Source organism: Astatotilapia calliptera, chromosome 6 (assembly GCF_964374335.1).
Source record: "Astatotilapia calliptera chromosome 6, fAstCal68.1, whole genome shotgun sequence".
In the NCBI taxonomy this organism is placed as follows: Eukaryota; Metazoa; Chordata; class Actinopteri; order Cichliformes; family Cichlidae; genus Astatotilapia; species Astatotilapia calliptera.
The window spans coordinates 37,343,462-37,365,894 of record NC_137427.1 but is presented as its reverse complement, the minus strand read 5'-3'; the positions used below and the strand labels follow the sequence as shown (position 1 = coordinate 37,365,894).

General features: G+C 41.4%; 1 protein-coding gene across 1 annotated transcript in view; it reads right to left on the bottom strand.

Moving 5' to 3' along the window:
- Positions 1-4,464: 4,464 nt before the first annotated feature.
- LOC113017346 (sialoadhesin-like) overlaps positions 4,465-22,433 on the bottom strand; it is a 22,228-nt gene continuing 4,259 nt past the window's right edge. Inside the window, exons 2-13 of the mRNA XM_080302610.1 lie at positions 19,215-19,480; positions 16,619-16,778; positions 16,278-16,499; positions 15,635-16,000; positions 15,313-15,546; positions 14,869-15,129; positions 10,146-10,604; positions 6,603-6,863; positions 6,045-6,305; positions 4,972-5,062; positions 4,794-4,851; positions 4,465-4,668 (exon numbers count right to left, since the gene is read on the bottom strand). Of these exons, the coding sequence (XP_080158736.1) occupies positions 4,648-4,668; positions 4,794-4,851; positions 4,972-5,062; positions 6,045-6,305; positions 6,603-6,863; positions 10,146-10,604; positions 14,869-15,129; positions 15,313-15,546; positions 15,635-16,000; positions 16,278-16,499; positions 16,619-16,778; positions 19,215-19,480 (2,660 nt within the window). The 3' untranslated portion in view covers positions 4,465-4,647. The remainder of the gene's footprint in view (positions 4,669-4,793; positions 4,852-4,971; positions 5,063-6,044; positions 6,306-6,602; positions 6,864-10,145; positions 10,605-14,868; positions 15,130-15,312; positions 15,547-15,634; positions 16,001-16,277; positions 16,500-16,618; positions 16,779-19,214; positions 19,481-22,433) is intronic.

The window sequence follows — 22,433 nt, the reverse complement described above, 5'->3', positions numbered from 1 at the left end:
TAGTGCAAAAAATGGTTCAACGTGAACACAGTGAGGTTTGTCCATTCTGTGTAAGCTGAACTGCACCAACTGCAGACCTCATGTTCAGTAATGATGGGCAAACAAATTATGGCAATAAATGTAGTTTACTGATTTGAGATAACCTGCACATGATACTTGTCTTGCTGATGCTGAATGCTCTCATGATACAATTGTTTACCAGTGTGAAGTTTGATTTCACTTCCAGATCTTGTTTTCCAGGCTATGATGGTGTGTATGCAGGCTCCTAGCAGAGCCAGGTTTTGAGGAAACTTAGTATGCAAAACACACTAACATTTTTTATTGCAGTGTTATAGGTCTGGGGTGGTGCTGCTCCAGAGGAGGAGACGCCTTGATGTTGCCTGGGACATGCTCTGGCTAACCTTTTTCTTTAAGACAGGAATCTAGGGTTGATGAGTTGACTCATGGGAGTGTCCATGCGTCAAGAGGAGGGGTCCAGAATTACATGAATTACATGAAACTATGTTTTCTAAATTAGGATTTTTGCAGTGATTTGTGTGATTAACAGTTCATTTACAGGTATTGAGCCTATGCAAAGTGTTGCATCCATGTTCAGATGAGGCTTTGATGGCCTATAAGTGAAGTTCACTGAACTAAGGAGTGTTATTTGATGATGGTTGACATGCTTTCCAAATAGACGTTTTTCCTCCTAGCAAGGAAATATAGGTGCAGCAGTCAGAGTGTTGCTGAAAGGAATCTCCTGAGAAATCTTCAGAGGCCCAGTGAGAAGCAAGAACCATTCCAGGCATAGCTGACAGCCCAGGCAGTGGTTGAGGTCAAAGGTCGAGCTGGATGGGGACCACGAAACTGCGTTGGAATGAGAGCTGTGCCAAGGGGGCTTTCCAGAGGCCAACAGAGGAGATTGTGGACAACAGATGGGAACCTGAAGGATGAGGGGAGCGTGCCAAGCTCCATCGACAGCGCAGAGGGAGTTCGAGGATGGCATCATGATTCTGTGAAAAGCACAGGAACCAGAAGCTGTGGAGGTGATGACAGCAGTTTCCTATGAACATCACCTAATGCTGTGTCACTGTACTATGCATACGATGACACTCTGAAGACTGCTGGGATCATAAGAACAGTAAGATGACTGGATCCAACACCCTTTCCACAGAGGAATTTTCCTGGAGAGGATGGACAACTGAGGAGTCATAAGTATCCCCCACAAGATAAAGGCCTGAAGTGAGGTGATGGGGGTTGATAAAGGCCATAAAACAGGAGGGCTGACGAGGGCTGAGGCCTGCAGCTTTCAAGATAGCTGAGACCCATGTTTGAATGTCATTCTACATACATTTGGACTCTGGTCCTGTGGACAGTGATGGGAACAACTGGAAGGGACATCTACGAGGCACTGCAGAACTTAACTGCTCTGCAGAAATATGTGGCAGACCACACATCAGGAGGAGACGCGTCACAAGGCTGGATAGCCTGGTTGACATCTGGACCATGGTGGAATATGTTCTTAAAGTTTTGACTCCCATTCTTACATTGTTGGCATTGTTTTGCTTGGTTATAGGTTGCATCCTGCCATGTGTAAGATCGATGGTGAATAAAATGATTGCTAACACCTTTACCAACTTTATATTGTTGCAGCAGAGTGACATGGATGCTAAGGCTAATGTGTGTGTATGAAATGAAGCCTGCACTGAAAATGTTGACAAGTGGTGTAGAGCTGAAGATATATATACGCCGTATAGCCTTAAAAAATGACAAAAGATCAGGGGTGGGCAACTCCAGGCCTCGAGGGCCGGTGTCCTGCAGGTTTTAGATGTGTCCTTGATCAAACACAGCTGATTCAAATGGCTAAATTACCTCCTCAACATGTCTTGAAGTTCTCCAGGGGTAATGAACTAATCATTTGATTCAGGTGTGTTGACCCAGGGTGAGATCTAAAACCTGCAGGACACCGGCACTCGAGGCCTGGCGCTGCCTACCCCTGGTTTAGATGAACTGCTGGACTTACAGACCAGCAGGTTTAGGGAAGTCATTTATGGGGTCACACACTGACCCACCACACATACACACATACTTACACAACGCACAGGCAAGGTACTCTTTGTGTGTATGTATACGTCATATGTTAATGAACCTATGTATGTTCATGTGAGCTCAATAAAAGAACAATGTTACGGGGAAGCGGACGAGGGCGACTGGGGTCAAGTGAAGGAACGTCGCTTGTCGTAGTTCTCTCCCTCATGCATGAGTAACACGAAGAACTTTGCCTACTTGTGTCTTGCTTTTGCTGTGTAATCAAATTGTCCTTAACGTTCCAGCGAATAAGTTTACGCTACAAACCTATCATTAATATTTCTAAATTGTATAATTTTGACAGGATATAGTTTTATGAAGAGCAAAATATTTAAAGTTAAAGTTTATTTTTTTAAGTTTATTTAATCTGGAATAATATTCCTGTCTGTTTTTATTCATATTTATGTTTAAAAAACATTGTTTTTCTGTGTTCAATAAATGTTTATCTTGTTTGGCCCCCGACCTAAAGCGTGCCTTAAGTTTTGGCTCCCTGTGCAATTGAGTTTGACACCCCTGTTTTAAACCCTTTGGAGAGAATGAAATGTAAGTCGTCCTTTCTTTATCCAGGATTCAAATGTTTTTAGGGAAAAAGTCTCATCATATGTGCACCATCTGAAAGTTTCAGCATAATTTGTATTTTATATAATTTGACAACTTTCTGCCATAATTTCAATGTAAAACTTTTCCAGTTCAATTTTATGTCTAATTTGTCTGCAGGAAATCCATCTGCAATAACTGCTTGAAGTGTAATATTGGTGCATAATTCAAATTCAGATTTTTTCCATTATCCTTGTAGTCTTTGTTGTCCTGCAAGGTAGTAGTTTCTTAAGCATGGTAGAGCCATCCCTCCTCTTTCTTATCCTTGCTGCAGAACACTGAAATGATTCTAGGTTTCATAACCTGCCAGATGAATTAGGAAATCTATTTGTCCCACTCTGTAAACTCATTATCACTTACTTCTACCGACAGTGTTCAAAAATATATAAAAGATAATATATAAAAGACGAGGAAGGATATTCATCTTCATTTTAAAATAGTATAAGGTTCCGTCTTTGAGAGTTTACGTTTAAATAATCAGCAATTATATCAGATACAATGTCAGGCACATACCACAATGTGCCCGTGCACATTGTGCAAAAATATCATTTTGCACAATTATAAGTGAGGGTGGAAGATGATCGTAACAGATGGCAGAGAGAGGGGAATCTTTCCCTGACATTTGCATGCTTTTTCCAAACAAACATGATCGACATAAACTTGTGCAGCTATTCGCTGTGAATGGCAGGTGTGGCCATTCATTCCTTTGAGGCACTGCCTCGCTTTTTCTGTCATTTCCACATAAATTCTACGTTTACTTTAAAACTCCCTGTTATTTATGTGAGTTAATGTGAGTCTTAAAGTGTCTGACCTGAACCACAATGTTAGAAAGTTGTGTCCAAAAGAGGAAAGTAAAAATTGTTTTAAAAATACTCAGTCAGTGAAAATAGTTGACAGTGATATGACCCGTACCACATACAGGAGAAGACCCACAACATTGTCAAACTCATTTCTTTTTAACAAAACAAGCCAGAGATGTTTCAGTGTGACAATAAAACCTGAAGTCTTTCCAATTCTGTATTTATGTTTACAGCCTTACATGCAAATTCTTACATACAAAGCAAAATTTTTACATTTAATTTTAAATCCTTACTAAAGACATAATAAAAATGCAAAGGCATAATTTACAGTGGTTCACAGCATTAAGCACCACTTAATGATCAAAATAACAAAGGTAGAAAAACAAATGTCTTTTTGGTTCATTAGGCTGAGAGTGAGAATGACTTGAAGGGATTTCACAGTTATGTACAGGAATTACAGATCCTTCCATCCTTCATCATTTTTTTTCTAAAATGTATCTTGAATAAAAACACTTTTGATAACAAAACAAATACATGCTAACTTGTTTTGACTAAATATGATGATGTGGGAACTTTCAGGCTAAATATCTTTAGCCTGAGTCTCAGGTGTATCAAACATATCGCTCACTCTACCCACTGTCTGCCACACTGCACCGAAGTAAGAGACAGATAAAGCATTAAAGGATGAACTGCTGAAATGAATAACAGAAGATTGACATTATTTTTTGTATAAATGATACCATTAAACAAAAGCATCTCGGTGTCTTTCATAGTGGGCACAAAAACATTTCTGTAAATTAATAGAAATTGTTGATCATTTTGATTATGGAGCAAAGCACAGAAAAAGAACTCCCAGTACTGTCTCTGTATTTTATTTTTTATATTTATTTAGAGTATAAGCTCAGTAGATTTCTTTGTAATGACATTAGATTGGCTGACTGTGGAAAAACACCACAGGCTGCTCAGCGCAGGTTTCATACATGAAGAAGAAGACATTTCAAATTGTGGCAGTCTTTGTTTTATTAAGCAAACATTTTAGTTTTAATGGTCTAACACAAAGGGCTGTTTGTGACACTTGAACTGAACACCTGCTGTAACCTGACTGGACTTGACACCAGCTGTTCCTGCTCCTCCTTGTCATCTGTCTGTGCTGCAGTCAGAGCCTTTGACGATTCATCGGGATTCAGTCAGGATGAGAGTATACCTAATGAAGAGAGATTAAATGCTCAGACTGAAACAGCTTCACTCATAAAACATGTGCATGTATTTCATAATAAGTCATTTGCTGAGTGGCATTTGCGCCAACTCCAATAATGCAAATAAACAAACCTCAGTCATCTCTACAGGTTCATTTGGTTCAGTTTTTAAGATGATGCGCTTCTTCCTCCTGGATATAATAAAAAACAAAAAACAAAAAACTTTAGTATAAATGTTATGAACTTTCAACTTTCAAGCTAAGAGTCTAATGGGAAAATAAAAGAGGGGTAAAGTGTTTGTATTGTTTTACCTCGTCAACAGACTCAAGACAAGCAGAGTAATCAGGATCAGGACCACCAGAGTCAGCCTGATGATATTCATGATTATTATTTTGGATTTCCCTAAAACAGAGACAAATACATGGCAGAGATTTCTCAGCAGTAAGATTAGATTGTTTGCCAGGTGATGCTATTAGTTATTCATTGTCATAATCCACTCATACAAATGTTTTTCCTTTAAAATGAATGAATAAATAACTATTTAAAATATTGTATACAATATAACAATTATATTAATATACTAAAAGATGCATTTTCTGAAGAAACAGCAGTGTGAATGCTGATAACTGATATTTTGAGCTGAAATGAAATAATTGCTGAATGTTAAGTGAAAAATAAAGAATTTTTCACTTGAAAACAAAAGTGCAGAACGGTTCAAAGCTGAAGTTCACACAGAAGTTGGAAAATAGCCGAACATGTTTAAAATGTGTATTAGAAAAACCTGAGTAATGACAAAAGAAAATTTAGCATCAGAAAACATCTGAATAACCATTAAAAGTTCATATTCTGCATCTCTGAGCTTTGGAAGACACACTGTCTGAAAGAAAACAACGATGGTTTTGTTTGGAGGTAAAAACAATGGCTGTAGATCAAACACTGTTGTTTTCTTTCTTCAATGCTTAATCACCATCCACACTAATTACTGTATAAATGTGTGTACTGTATTTACTTTACATCTGTTATATTAAGGAGTGTAAAATTTACCTGCAACAACAGTCAGCTGTAAGGTGGAGTTATGAGTACATATGTACATTTGCATAATGACTGAAACTAGCACCACTGAATGAACAATGGACTGGGAGGTCAGTTCCTAGATCATTAAAATGCAAATTCTCACGACCACTGATCAACAGCCATGAGTACCATTCACAGAGAGTTGGGGAATGGCTGCAATCACAGCATTGTAAGATGGTGAAAGATGTACCCTTAGGCCCCCTCCTCGATTCAGAGATGGTCTTTCCCTTTTCACGTAAATGGTCTCCTTGACTCCCCGCTCAGACCAGCGTTCTTCCCTGTACAGGATGTGTACATCCTCAATGATTACCTGCTACAACAGTCAGCTGTAAGGTGGAGTTATGAGTCCCTCTGTTGTTGTGGGCCACACAGTAATAACGCCCACTGTGCTCAGGTCTGATGTTGCTGATGGTGAAGTTGTGTCCTGATGCTTTAGGTGAGTTTTCATCCTCCTTGTACCAGGTGTAGTTAGCTGCTGGGTTAGCATCACTGCTACAGGTCAGAGTGACTGAACTGCCCTCCACTATCTCAGCAGAGGGACTCACTGACACAGAGGGAAGCTTTGGAGCATCTGGAGGAGAAATAAGAGTTTAATGTAAATTATCAGTGTCTTACACACACACTGTTAATGAAAAAACTAAGTTACATACGTAGAAGAGTACATTGATGTGTTATATTTATTAAAAGAAATTCACAGAACAAAAAGAAATCCTAAATAACCTTTAGTCCAAAAAAGTGTGACAAAATTGTATAAAATATAAATAAAATACAAATACAATATATTGTTTTGCAACTCATCAGAACACAGAAAACATACCACATCCTAAGCTAAGACAATGTACTTAAAAAATATATTTATTTTACTCACATTTCACATCAATAGTTCTGCTTTCAGATCTATTTTGTCCCAGGTCATTATCAGCTGTACAGTAATACTTTCCAGAATCAGAGGGCAGGATGGAGCTGAAAACATGTTGGTTTTGGTAACTGAGAGGGTTGATGACATCCTCCTTGTACCAGGTGTAACTAGCTGCTGGGTTAGCATCACTGCTACAGGTCAGATTCACTGAACTGCCCTCCACTATCTCAGCAGAGGGACTCACTGACACAGAGGGAAGCTTTGGAGCATCTGGAGGAGGAAACATACAATATGTAATTACAATATATACAATATATAGTTAGAACCAAATTTTCAAATATTAATAGCTTATATTCTAAAAGGAAAACATTGTAAACTTCCCAAAACGAAACAAATCAGCTTTATTGAGGAGTAAAGGAGTAAGAGAAGTGAACTCACACACTGTTAGAATGGAAAAGCTCTTATCCTTTCACAGCACAGTTAAAACTGTCTGCAGGTTTTTCTTCAGCTAAAAACTTGTTTGATTTCAATATTAGAGGAATCTCAATGAAACCGCTTTGCTTTGAAGAATTGCTTTGTGTGTAATGAGAAGCTGCAGTTGATGTTCTCAGTTGGATAAAGCAGTCTGTTATTTAAAGAAATGTCTCAAATATTTGTATGAACACACTTTTGAAAGTGGAAATGATCGGATCAAACTATATATCACTATTTACTGAGATTTCGATGTAAGATAAGATAACCTTTATTAGTCCCACACGTGGGAAATTTGTTTTGTCACAGCAGGAAGTGGACAGTGCAAAAGTTATGAGGCAAAAATTAGAATACAATAAGAATAAATACAGTACACAACTGTACAGAATAGAATAAAATGAAATACTATATACAGTAGAATAAAATAAAATAAATATACAATAAGATAAAAATAGAATACAAATACTATATACAACTGAGTAAAAATACAACGATGACAGAAAGGATTATTGCACTTAGTATTATTGCATATGTATGGATGTGTGTGCTTGATCAGTTAAAGTCTTTATTATGGAGTCTGACAGCAGTGGGGAGGAAAGACCTGCGAAATCTCTCCGTCCCACACCGTGGGTGCCGCAGTCTCCCACTGAAGGAGCTGCTCAGTGCTGTCACAGTCTGCTGCATGGGGTGGGAGATGTTGTCCAACAGGGATGACAGCTTAGCCGCCGTTTTCCTGTCACTCACCACCTCCACTGGGTCCAGAGGGCATCCTAGAACAGAGCTGGCCCTTCGGATCACCCTGTTCAGTCTCTTCCTGTCCCCAGCAGAGATGCTGCCGCCCCAGCAGACCACACCATAAAAGATAGCAGAAGCCACAACAGAGTCATAGAAGGTCTTCAGGAGTGGGCCCTCCACTCCAAACGACCTGAGTCTCCGCAGCAGGTACAGCCTGCTCTGCCCTTTCCTGTAGAGGGCGTCTAAGTTATGAGTCCAGTCCAGTCTATTGTTCAGATGAACACCAAGGTACCTGTAGCTGTCCACAGCCTCAATGTCCATACCTTGGATGTTCAGTGGTTGCAGTGGAGAATGCTTGTGCCTGCGGAAGTCTACCACCAGTTCCTTGGTTTTACTGGCGTTGATCTGGAGGTAGTTCAGCTGGCACCAGTCCACAAAGTCTTGGGTCAGACCTCTGTACTCCTTGTCGTCCCCATCAGTGATGAGGCCGACTATTGCAGAGTCATCAGAGAACTTCTGCAGGAAGCACTGGGTGGAATTGTGGGAGAAGTCTGCAGTGTAGATGGTGAAGAGGAACGGAGCCAGAACCGTTCCCTGTGGGGCCCCCGTACTGCAGACGACCCTGTCCGACACACAGCCCTGAGTCCTCACATACTGTGGTCGGTCGGTGAGGTAGTCCAGGATCCAGGTAGTGAGGTGATGGTCCACTCCAGAGTTCACCAGCTTGTCCTTTAGAACCGAGGGAAGAATGGTGTTGAAGGCACTGGAGAAATCAAAGAACATGATTCTCACAGTGCTTCCCAGCGGTCTCCAGGTGAGCGAGGGAACGATGTAGGAGGTGAATGACGGCATCATCCGCTCCAATGCCAGGCTGGTAGGCAAACTGAAGTGGGTCCAGTGATGAGCTTATTAGGCGCCGAAGCTGAGCCAGGACCAACCGCTCCAGGGTCTTCATCAGGTGGGATGTCAGAGCCACCGGCCTGTAGCTGTTGAGGTCCTTGGGGCGTGAAGTCTTTGGCACTGGTACAACACAGGAGGTTTTCCAGAGCTGTGGGACTCTTCCCAACCTCAGGCTCAGGTTGAAGAGGTGCTCCATCACCCCACACAGTTGGTCCGCGCAGGACCTGACGACCCTCGAGCTGATGCCATCTGGACCCGCTGCCTTCTTGCCATTAATCCTCCTCAGTTCCCTCCTAACCTGGGTGGTTGAGAGAGACAGGCTGGAGCCTTGTGTTGAGTGTGTATTGGATGCTGCAGTTGGGGGTGGGGGGGAGTGAGCAGGGTGAATAGAGGAGGTGTGAAGTGTCTGAGGTGGAACAGCAGCAGTGGGGGTGGGTGAGTCTGCAGCCGATGTTGCAGACTGCCTCATGGCTGAATCAAATCTGTTGAAGAAATGATTCAGTTCATTTGCCCACGTCACATCCCTCCCAGGCAGAGAGTTCTGCTGTTTGTGGCCCGAGATGGTTCTGAGGCCTCTCCAGACTTCACCAACGTTGTTTTGTTGAAGCTGGTTCTCCATCTTCTGCCTGTAGCTCTCCTTCCCATTCCTTATCAGTCCCCTCAGCTCTCTCTGCACCCTTTTCAACTCCTCTTTGTCTCTGGATTTGAAGGCCCTCCTCTTCTGCTTGAGGACGGTTTTAATTTCTGGGGTAATCCAAGGTTTGTTGTTGGAGAAACACCGTACAGTCCTGGTAGGTACAGTGTTATCCACACAGAAGTTTATATAGTCAGTAATGCATGTAGTAAGGCTGTCGATGTCCTCTCCGTGGTCATCACAAATCACCTCCCACACAGTCGACTCAAAACAATCCTTAAGAGCCTCCTCGCTCTCCTCTGACCATCTCTGTACTGTGCGGGTGGCTGGTGGCTCCCTGCGCACTAAGGGCTCATACACAGGGACAAGGTGCACCAGGTTGTGATCAGATCTGCCCAGGGGAGGGAGAGGTGATGAACTGTATGCCTCTTCTGCATTGGCATACAGTAAGTCCAGTGTTTTATTGACTCTGGTTGGGCAGGTCACATACTGGGTGAAGGTGGGCAGTGTGGAGTCCAGTGAGGCATGATTGAAGTCCCCTGATATTATGAGAAGGGCTCTCGGTGATTGTGTTTGCAGTCTGCTGACCACAGAGTGGAGAGAGTCACAGGCTGCATCCGCGTTGGCCGAGGGGGGGACATACGCTGTTATCGCGATAACATGCGAGAACTCCCGGGGCAGGTAGTACGGACGCATGCTAACGGCTAGCAGCTCAATGTCTCTGCTGCAGAGTTGCTCTTTTACAGTGATGTGCCCAGGGTTACACCATCTGTCGTTCACAAAAACTGCCAGTCCCCCTCCTTTCCTCTTACCGCTGTCTCTGGTCCTGTCCGCTCGCAGCAGCTGGAATCCCGGTAGTGTCACGCTTGTGTCCGGAGTTAGCGATGTTAGCCACGACTCCGTTAGCATCATGATGCTACATTGCCGGTACTCCCTCTGTGACCAGGTTAGCGACGTGAGCTCATCCATCTTATTGGGTAAAGATCTTACGCTTCCAATAATTACAGAAGGAAGAGATGGTCGATAACGTCTCCTTCTCGGGCGACGGCGCTCCTTCCCAGCACGACACCCCCGTCTTTTCCTCCTCAGCTCGCTGGGAATATCGGGTCTGTCCGCCGGCAGTACCGCTGCAGGACGCAGCGCTAACAGCTGATCCTTACTGTAAACAAAGGATCTCTGCTCTGGGTCCCCAGACACGGGTGAAAAAAGTAGAAATAAACTGAGAAAAACGACCAGGACTAGCACAAAACAGCAGAACATGGTTGCAGAGTCTAATTACTAATACGTTAGTTATAAAAAAATTACGAGAAAAAAGATAAGAAAGAAAGAAACTCAGAATGAGCAGAGCTGCTGTAACAGGCTGCCGCACACGGGGGGCGCCGGAAGCGCGAATGTAGACATTTGTAACGGTTCTTACATGTGTTCATCTACAGTGGCTTGCAAAAGTATTCGGCCCCCTTGAACTTTCCCACATTTTGTCACATTACAGCCACAAACATGGATCAATTTTATTGGAATTCCACATGAAAGACCAACACAAAGTGGTGTACACGTGAGAAGTGGAACGAAAATCATACATGATTCCAAACATTCTTTACAAATAAATAACTGCAAAGTGGGGTGTGCGTAATTATTCAGCCCCCTTTGGTCTGAGTGCAGTCAGTTGCCCATAGACATTGCCTGATGAGTGCTAATGACTACATAGAGTGCACCTGTGTGTAATCTAATGTCAGTACAAGTACAGCTGCTCTGTGACGGCCTCAGAGGTTGTCTAAGAGAATATTGGGAGCAACAACACCATGAGGGGATAAAGTTACTGAGAAATTTAAAGCAGGCTTAGGCTACAAAAAGATTTCCCAAGCCTTGAACATCCCACGGAGCACTGTTCAATAGTGATGGGCAGATGAAGCCCCATGAAGCACTGAAGCTTTTCATCCAATTGGTTCACCCCAACGCGAAGCTTCATGAAGCTTCATTTGCTCTAGCAGGACACCTACTGGATGTAAAAATAATAGCTGGCATGAATTTGAAGAGTGTGGCATTTTGCACACAGCCTGTAAATGTCAACAACAAAAGGAGTGTGTAAAACATGTATATTGTAGTGATGGCAGTATACTGTGTATATTTATAGTGGCAGTATGGGAAATTATTATTTGGAAATGCTTGAAATGGAAATGATCATTTACTGTGAGGTGAGGTGTGGTTGGGGTGTGGACAGTAGTTGTGCTTTTGTAACGTTGAGGTATGGACAGCTACACACTGAGGCTTTGAGCCTCAGTCCTGCCTGTTCACATTTTATTCTGTAAAAACTAAATTTTCACTGCTTTTACGTCCTTTTTAGTGGGGAGAACATAGCTGGGATTTAATGATTTAACAAATCTTTTGAATCCTTTGTCCTCCACAATGCTAAATGGCTGGGAGTCCTCAATCACCATGCTGACCAGGTCTTCATCTATTTGAGATTGTTCTCCTGAGGAAAGACAATAAAGACAAAGCACAAATATAAATATCACACACGTAACTTATAACAGTTGTATAATATTGTTATATCATTTAGTAACATTACTGCATGCTATATTATCATTGCATTTGATGGCTCACCTGGTCTTGCTCCACAATCGGTGTTCCTCTTATTCTCATGCAAAGCTCTGTAGTGCCTAAGCATGGATGTTGTTGTTATATCCCAGCTCCCTGGCACATAGCAAACACTTCACCTTGTACAAAAGTCAAGACAGCTCAACATAAATTGTATTGCACCATCAGTATCATGACAATACATCTTCTGTAGAAATTTACATACCTTGTTGGGAGGAATAAAATCAAAATGTTCCCACACAGGGGAGGACATCCTCCTCTTCTTAGCTGGCTCCATTCTCTCCTGACTTTCTCTCCTCACTCTCATAAACCTCCAAACTGTCTCCAAACTCTCACTAACCGCAACTCTCCATCAAACACCCACATTTTGAATGAAGTCTGAGGGGTTTATATCGCTGTCATATCTCGCGGCAAAGTTCGAACCACTTCATGAACCAGTCACGTGGTACAGCCGGGCAGCGAGGCTTCGGACGTCATCATTTTCAGCTCCTCCCATAAATGAAGCAAGCCTCGATACGCGCTTCGCGGAAACGCCCCCTCCATTACTCGACACACGCTCCGAAGCCTCGATACAGAACGTCCCATCACTACTGTTCAAGCGATCATTCAGAAATGGAAGGAGTATGGCACAACTGTAAACCTACCAAGACAAGGCCGTCCACCTAAACTCACAGGCCGAACAAGGAGAGCGCTGATCAGAAATGCAGCCAAGAGGCCCATGGTGACTCTGGACAAGCTGCAGAGATCTACAGCTCAGGTGGGGGAATCTGTCCATAGGGCAACTATTAGTCGTGCACTGCACAAAGTTGGCTTTTATGGAAGAGTGGCAAGAAGAAAGCCATTGTTAACAGAAAACCATAAGAAGTCCCGTTTGCAGTTTGCCACAAGCCATGTGGGGGACACAGCAAACATGTGGAAGAAGGTGCTCTGGTCAGATGAGACCAACATGGAACTTTTTGGCCAAAATGCAAAACGCTATGTGTGGCGGAAAACTAACACTGCACATCACTCTGAACACACCATCCCCACTGTCAAATATGGTGGTGGCAGCATCATGCTCTGGGGGTGCTTCTCTTCAGCAGGGACAGGGAAGCTGGTCAGAGTTGATGGGAAGATGGATGGAGCCAAATACAGGGCAGTCTTGGAAGAAAACCTCTTGGAGTCTGCAAAAGACTTGAGACTGGGGCGGAGGTTCACCTTCCAGCAGGACAACGACCCTGAACATAAAGCCAGGGCAACAATGGAGTGGGTTAAAACAAAACATATCCATGTGTTAGAATGGCCCAGTCAAAGTCCAGATCTAAGTCCAATCGAGAATCTGTGGCGAAAACTGCTGTTCACAAACGCTGTCCATCTAATCTGACTGAGCTGGAGCTGTTTTGCAAAGAAGAATGGGCAAAGATTTCAGTCTGTAGATGTGCAAAGCTGGTAGAGACAAACCCTAAAAGACTGGCAGCTGTTTTTGCAGCAAAAGGTGGTTCTACAAAGTATTGACTCAGGGGGCTGAATAATTACGCACACCCCACTTTGCAATTATTTATTTGTAAAGAATGTTTGGAATCATGTATGATTTTCGTTCCACTTCTCACGTGTACACCACTTTGTTGGTCTTTCACGTGGAATTCCAATAAAATTGATTCATGTTTGTGGCTGTAATGTGACAAAATGTGGGAAAGTTCAAGGGGGCCGAATACTTTTGCAAGCCACTGTATCTTAGATTATAAAACATATCCTGCCATTTGTCCTCCAATTTTCAAAAGCATAAAGCTGACTAATTTCTGCATTAGGCTGGATGGAATACCCAGCATTCATACCCTACACACTTTTTTTTTATTAGTGATATGACCAACTAGAAATATTGCTGCCCTTGCTAGTCACCTTAAACTCTAGTCTGTGGTCTTCTTATTGTATTAATATATAATGGCAGTTACTTGTTCAAAGATGAAGAGCCCACTGGCCAGTAACCTGGGCTGCACTCTTGACCGATGACTGAGCATCCAAAAAGAAGGAAGGATGTAAAGGAGAACCAGGAAAGGAAGCAAATGACAGCCCACTGGCAAAGGCAGTCTCATTCGGCATAAAGGAGTGGATGCTAGCTTGGAAGAAACCAACTTCTGTCTGTGCTGCTAAGGTTAGCCAAACTCTGCAAACTAATAAGCATATTTTGAATTCAGTGACAGCAGCACATTTTCAAAAGATCTGGAGCAGAGACACTTTTACCTTTTTGAGGGTCTGAATATCACAGGCATCCAATATTCATCTCAGTCAATGCAACTTATGCACACAGATTTCTCTAGATTCGCTCAATATTTGATGGTATCATGTAATGTAGTTTGTCAGATATCCAGAGTCTTAAAACATAAAATCGTGGACGATAATTTTGTAAAATTCCCACAATTTGTAGTCACAGGTTTTTACAGATTGAAGAACCTTTGCCCGTCTTTATTTCTGAGAAACTGCGTCTCTCGGATTTTATTTTTATACCCAAACATGTTGTGAGACTGTTGCCAGTTAACTTGATGCAACATGTTCCTCCAGATGTTTTTAGTAACTCTTAGTTTTCCAGCCTTTTGTTGGCCCCATCCAAACTTTTGGACTTGTGTTACTGTCATGAAACTCAGAATGAACAAATACTTTACTTGTACTCTTTAAATCGTACATTTTCTCAGCTGATATTTTTTTATGTTCTATTATGAATAGAAAACATGTAAAATTTGTTTATGACATTTTCTAATCATGGAATTCTGTTTTTTTTTCTATTTGAATGCATAAAAATAGTTCAGCTCACACACTCAACCATTGAAAATAAAAAGAATAACAGTATTTCTAAAAACTGCAAACATGGTCTTCGTGATATGTAATTCAAGTTTTTCCATATTCCTGCAGCAGTCTCACAGCTCTTCAAAAAGTCTTTACAGCTTATAAATGTATTTTACTCACATTTCACATCAATAGTTCTGCTTTCAGATCTCTTTTGTCCCAGGTCATTATCAGCTGTACAGTAATACTTTCCAGAGTCAGAGGGCAGGATGGAGAAGAAAAAATGTTGGTTTTGGTAAATGAGAGGGTTGATGACATCCTCCTTGTACCAGGTGTAACTAGCTGCTGGGTTAGCATCACTGCTACAGGTCAGAGTCACTGAACTGCCCTCCACTATCTCAGCAGAGGGACTCACTGACACAGAGGGAAGCTTTGGAGCATCTGGAGGAGGAAACATAAGAATCACAACAAAACCAAATTTTAGAAATTTATATTCTAAAAAGAAAACATTGTAAACCTCCCAAAAGAAAGGCCTCTGACTAAAACTAACATACAGACACATTCACGTAAATAAAGAAAAATTAAATATAATTCTCTTAATGAAACAAAAAGTAGTGAACTCACACACTGTTGGAGAAGGGAATTGCTCATATCCTTTCACAGCACAGTGAAAACTGTCTGCAGAATCAAATGTGTTGAGGTGTAAATATTGTTCGTCTGATGAAAGTTTGTGTCCATTCCTGTACCAGATGTAGGAAGATTGATCGGGTAGCTGACAGTTGTTGTGACATGTCAGCTCTGTCCAGTTAGAATAAGAGTTTACTGTTGATCTCCTCACATGTACCTGGAGCTGTGGACCTGGGAGCAAACAACAGATATTATATTAAAACAAACTCTCAACATACAGACAGCTGAAAAGCTTATAAATGTTTAAAGTTACTTCCACTGAAAATTATTTTATCTGTGACAGTCAAAGTGACTCCAGGTACATCAGAATATTTCCCTCTTGGATCGTTTGTTATGAATCTGAACTTGTACTCGGCTGAGTCGCTCTCTCTCAGGTCTGTGATTCTCAGAGTGCAGTCGTTGTTTTTACACTGATACTGAACACGGTTTTTGTACTCTGACTCTGTTTTCAGGTCCACAGGTTCATTATTTTCGTCTCTGATGAACCAGAATTTTTGGACAACTCTTGTATTTATTCCATTTATAGTCGATGGGTATCTGAAGGTGCAGCGTATTTCTGCTGTTGCTCCTTTGAAGGCACAGACCTGAGTAGAAGTGTAAGTCACATCCCAGACATCCTTCACCACTGTGAGACAGAGAGAGTTGGATATTAGTCAGAGTCACAACATCCGAGGACAGAAATGAAAACGATGTGATAAGGCCTCAGTATAAGCCCATGAGAAAGGTCTCCTCCCTTCAGTGACCTCAGTGTAGGATAACTATTTATGAGCTCCGACTACACAGGTTGTGTGATCAACAGAAAATACAAACCAGTAGTGTTACCCTTATGAAAACCTATAAAATCTACAGCTCATTTGCCACATGGCTCCACAACATGGCATTATGTTAAAGCATAAACTCACCCACTGAAGGAGAGTGGAAGTTCTCATATCCTCTGACAGCACAGGAAATCCTGTTTGTAGGATCCAGGTAGTTTAGAAGAAGATTAGATGTTTGTCCTGTGATGATCTGTTCATTCTTGTACCAGATGTAGGAGAGATTATCAGGACAACTGCTCTCACACTTCAGATCTGCTGACTTAAAATCACCTCTGACAGCTGATCTGCTCACCTGCACCTGCAGATCTGCCCATTAGTAAATAAAGAACATTAAGCTCAGCTGACAACATTCAGATAAACCACACAAACACACTCACAGCAAACACTTGGATTTAAAATAGTAAACGAGTGGATGAACATGTTACCTGTGACAGTCAAAGTGACTCCAGGTACACCAGAATATTTCCCTCCTGGATCGTTTGTTATGAATCTGAACTTGTACTCAGCTGAGTCGCTCTCTCTGAGGTCTGAGATTCTCAGAGTGCAGTCGTTGTCTTCACACTGATACTGAACACGATCTCTGTACTGTCAATGGCGTGTCCAGCGGGGTGGCCTGGGGGGGCACAGGCCACCCCCCCAACCAGACTGGCCACCCCAGGTGCCACCCCGAAGGCAAAACAATAAAATTAAATCAAATATCCGATTATGTTTTCACGGTGACGCTCAGATATCCGAGTGTACGTGAATGCAGCATCGGCTTCTGCGCTATGTGCATCATGTTAGCAAAGGTAGGAGAGCCAAGCACGAAAGACGTCACTGCAGGAAACAATTTTTCGGTGAAAGAAAATGAGGACAGAATAAATGTCCCGGTAAGTAATATTAAGTTTGTTGAGTTTAGTAAACTTCGGTGAAATTAGAATACCAAGGAAAAAATAACACTTAAAGAATTATTGCAGCCGTGGAATATTTCAGACAGTATGCTACTGAGGGCAGCTAACATAAGAGTTATGCGTTATAAGATATAATCTAAGTCGTAACATTGCTGTATGGAGCTGCAGATTTGGTTGCAGGTTAACATAGCTGGACTGGCCATCGGGCATACCGGGCATATCCCCAGTGACTTGTTTTTTATTTTTTTTGTAACGGCATGAACAATGAGAGGTGGTGGATTGGCCAGATGCTGGCGAATGTGTAAAAATAACTCAGTTGTTTGGTGGTGGCTATGGCGGGGCTTCCACAGAGGCCAGCAGGTGGATGAGGGAAGGGGAGGCAGGAGGAGAGCCCCGCGGCAGCCGCCAGTCCGAGTGTCAGGTGAACTGAACTTCAGGTAAGAAGTTATGACCTGCAGTCTATCTGGGTCAGATATAAACCAAGTTTAGGTGGAGTTTATTTTCATTGTGCTGACTTTTTACTGTCAGTTGCAATAACTCGTACTGCGTTCTAGCCAGCTTGACGGAGTTTATATACAGCTGGGTGGGTGCTATGATGTTACTGATAGTGAACTTTATTTTATTCATAAGGTTAGTTAGTAGAGTTGCCAACGGCTCCTTAAAAAAATGGAATAGTCCCTCATTCAGAGAAAATATTACACGTTTCGTATTGAGCTGAGAAGAGATGCAGTTTGTCCTGGACTTTAGCTAGAATGGAAAAAGGCACAAAGCTGGAGTTATTCTGTCTTTACGCTGCACAGCTGCCTCTTCTTCTCTCATTCTCTCCCCTGCCTCTCCTGTTGCTACTTCAATCATGAAACTGATCAATGATCAGCTGATCGGCTTTTCTCTCTTGTTTATTTATCGCCCACTTTGCGCCAGAAAGAGGAAACCAGCAGATGTCGCGCTAAACAACAGCAGCACGTTTAAGCTTGATCAGCTGTTGTTAGAATTTATTTAATATTAATTTCTAGTATCAGCTGATGTTTGCTGGAGCCACAGCTGTAAAGCTGCTGGTCATGATATCGGTTTGGATATGTGGTGAGAGGGAAACATGAAGATGAAACCAGGAGATGTCCTTACTGAATCATCAGAGCTGAACAGGTGATGGAGAAACAGGTTTACCTTTTAGGTCACATGGATGAGTTGAAGTTATGAACTGTTTCTGAGAGACAAATAACACCAGGATCCTTTTCTAAGCAGCTGACAGCTGGTAACTGTGCAGGTGTGGATCTAGCAAAGTGTTTCCAGGGGGGCAGGTAGGGCATTAACAGGGAGAGGAGGGCACAAAGAAATACTTTTCTTTCTTATTCTCATTTAAAATATTTAGCTTTTATTAAACAATTATCTAAATCTTACAACCAAAGTTTTTATCTGACGTAAAATGTATAGAAATCATACATATACCAACAAGACTGTACATCACTGTCACAACAGGGTTTGTTTTCATTCAAAGTCTTTATGGCTTTACTACCTGGTGGGTCGGTCTGTAGTAAAAATGCCCAATTTTTTTGTCCCAGTCCAGCCCTGCAGGTTAATACTGGCAGTGTCACCATGCCAGCTGACTGTATTTCATCATCAGCCAGTGTTGTTCTCAATATTACCAAAGTTTACCATAAGGCAGCATAGAAAGTACTTACTTGCTTTCAGGTTTTATTCAAATATTAGTCTTTTCAGTTGTTTCCCCACTTTTTCCTGTTTCAAAATCAAACACCAGTTTGTGAAAAGATTATCTTCTTTTTTTAACAGGCAGATAAAGTTTTGCATTGGCATTGGCTAATTTGTCAATTGTTTGTTACAAATGTTCGTATTTTAATATTCAAAAATGTTTTTGCCCAAAACATATGTGCACTATATGTCAGTAAAAATACTATGCAAATATTGCTGTCCTTGAATGCTGAGTAAACACTGACAGAGCACTGATTGTATCTCTTGTACTTTATCAACGCAGTATCTAAAAACTTTGCACCGTAGTGGTTAAAATCTCATTCTAATAAGAGTTAAAAGTGCATTCGGTTATTAGGTTTACAGGGTTATTGAATCATGGTTAACGGTTGGTAGAATTTTTTTTTAAACATTATCTGCCAATTACATCTGCCACCCTTCTCCAAATCTGTGCCCCTACCTGGCCCCCCCAACAAAAATTTTCTAGACACGCCACTGTGTACTGTGACTCTGTTTTCAGATCCACAGGTTCCTTATTTTCGTCTCTGATGAACCAGAATTTTTTGTCAACTCTTATTCCATTTATAGTCGATGGGTATGTGAAGGTGCAGCGTATCTCCACTGTGGATCCTTTTACAGCACAGATCTGAGTAGAAGTGTAAGTCACTCCCCAGCCATACTGACCCAGAACGACTGTAACACAGAGCACATCATAACAAAAAATAAAGTTAGATTAACAAAAATTAAACAGACTCATTTGGATTAGTATTTTTCTGTAGGCTACATTTTCAGCTTCATGTCATGGAAAACAAAGTTTGCAGATTTTTATTTTCAGCTAAAGATTCATCTGATCTTCACATTAGACGGCAGGAACTGAGTGAGAGCAGCTGCTTTGTAGACTGAGTGTAATGAGAACCTGCAGTTACTGTTGTCATTTGGACAGATAATTAGACTCTCACTTAATGTTAGAATAAAACAAACTATAATGAAAAATGATTTGCTGATGATAAAGGTAAATGTGTAGAAGTTACAGGCTGCTAGAGTTGACTGCATTGACCCACTGTTGCTCTGTGCACAAGGTAAGATGAGCTTGAAATTAATTTAAACATATTTCAGCCATCGTATGAGAGTGAAGGCAGCATGGAGATGGTTAGCAGTGATGATGGAGACAGGAGAGGACATGGGAGAGGAGAAGCACGTGTAACAGTAACAAACACATAAGAGTAGAAACCTTTGTTGGAATTATTGCTCATGTAGTTTAATGTATTTCAGTCTAAAATCTTCAAAATCAGAAAAAGAAACAAAAAAAATAAAGCACAACTAAATTTTGAATAATTGTATAAACTTGTATAAAAGTAAGTTATCGTTGGGTTGAAAGCCTTGTTACTTTTTGTTTTGTTATATATTCTGTTGTGTTTAATGATCATTATTTTCTGACCTTGATGGACGATTTCATTTTTAACCAATCGGATTTGTTGTCCCGCCTTTAGCTGTTTCCTGTCTGTTTACACTGGTAAAGCTGCTTAGCGCTACACCCGCTAAAGGTGTACCTACAATGCTAAAGGAATGTTGTTGCTATTCAGGCTGGATAGCGGCTGAAGCCTGAGGTCTGTTCGGTCAGCTGCTACATCTGGAAACCTGTTTTTTGTGAATACACGGTGCTTTGTGTTATGATATTTTGATACCACGGTAAGCATTTACAGGATATTGTTTTATACAGGAAAACTGTTACTCAATAAGGCCGATCTACTAGTTGTTTTTCTCTTTCTCTGTGACCCAAGAATTAATGTGTAGGACTCACAAGCTGGTACCTCAAGGTCAAAAACACCACAGAGATGAGACCACTTCCTTACTCCCATCCTCCCTTTTTCTTTATCTCCTGGAAAAGGCTCGTTAAAGGCTAGGTGGTTTGTTTCAGAATTCACTGATGAAAGAACTCTGTATTTTATGTCTAGGAGTGTATTTTGCTGGGATGATCATAAATTATAGCTGAACTGATAAACTACACACAGGATACTTCTTGGCTCACAAGGCAGGAAGACGTTTCCTTATTTGGTCTGTACCGGTTTGAACTGGGAAAGCTGACACACGAACCTTTTTTCATCTATATAAACTGCTGTGTATCAAATAAACCTTTGAGTCGATTTGGGAAGACAACCTGAAGCAGTCTGTGTTTCCTTGTTCTCCCAAGCTGCTCCCGACGTCGTAACTAACCCAGCTGAATGGCATATCTGAGTGTTACTTTAAATAATTAGGAATCTTATAAGGAAAGGACAGAACTCTGCTTATCGCTCACGCCACGGAGGAAACCCGGGAAGGCAATTTCCTTCACTTTGCATTGGTAAGTTTTTTTTAAAATTGGATATCAAGAAACAGAGTCCACAGAGAACTTCCACAGACCTTCTGGAAATCAACAGAAGAATGATGATCTTCCATTGCGATGGATGGTGAGGCACAGCTCATATGGAACTGAATCTTGCAGTCCGATTGTGGCAGAACAAAATGTGCAAAACATACGTTGATTGTTGGACTGGTTTCACACCAGTAAAGTGCCCAGATCACCCAACAGGCCTGAACTGGACAACACTGACATTGAAAAGACCCAGGTCTGAATTCATTTTACTTTATTATATTTTTTTGGTATTCGTGCACGCACGCTGTATTCGCTACTGTTGTTGGTTGTAATTCAATTCAATTCAATTTTATTTATATAGTGCCAAATCACAACAAAAGTCGCCTCAAGGCGCTTGTAATACAGTTTACAATATTTTAATACAATGAGATGCAGTTTCAACATCTTGTGGTTGTGTTTTCCTTGTGGTTACCCATCCTCTTGGCTCCTACCATTCCTTAAGTTTCTAAAATTGGCCATCTTTTGTTATTTTTCTTACATACTGGTTACACGGGCAGAGTGGCGACGAACGGAACCACAAAGAAGAAGAAAGAAATAAAAATCGAGGCAACCATGGTCCTAAAGTACTCTTTTTATTACATTTATGGCTCTTTTAATGGGACATTAACTGGAGGGACAACTGTGCCACTGTCCATGAAAGAGCTGAGGAGAGCCCAAGGGTCACCCCGCAGCCGTGGAGCAAAAGCCAGAGGGGGTTGCAGTGACATGCCCGTCACTGCAATGATATAGATTCTTACACAGTCAGTATCAGAGTTTTTGTTATGAAAGGGTACATTTTAGATAATCAATTATTAACTCAGAAACACTCCAAAACAGAAAGGCACTAATCACTACTGTAGTACTCTAAGCACTACTGAAGAGCAGTGGTTAGACCCAAAATAGGCCTAATGGAGTATTTTGTTAGTTTAGTCAAATTGAGTTCTAGCACACACTTAAAACATCCACTGTTGACCAAAATGAAGCACAATAAACAGAAATAAAATGGAAAACATAGGAGAACAGGACAGGATTTTAAAAAGAAAGTAAAATAATAAATAAATAAAACAGATAAAAGTAGTTGGACCTCATTCTGATTTAAAGGGTAAAGAATAAAAAGTAAAAATGTAGTCTATGGAATTAACAATTTCTTACACAAGGAACTTCTAGGATAAATTACACCCAAACACACTTATATAACAAGAGACACACTGACACATAGAGACACTTCAGCAGAACCACAAAGAAGGACACAAA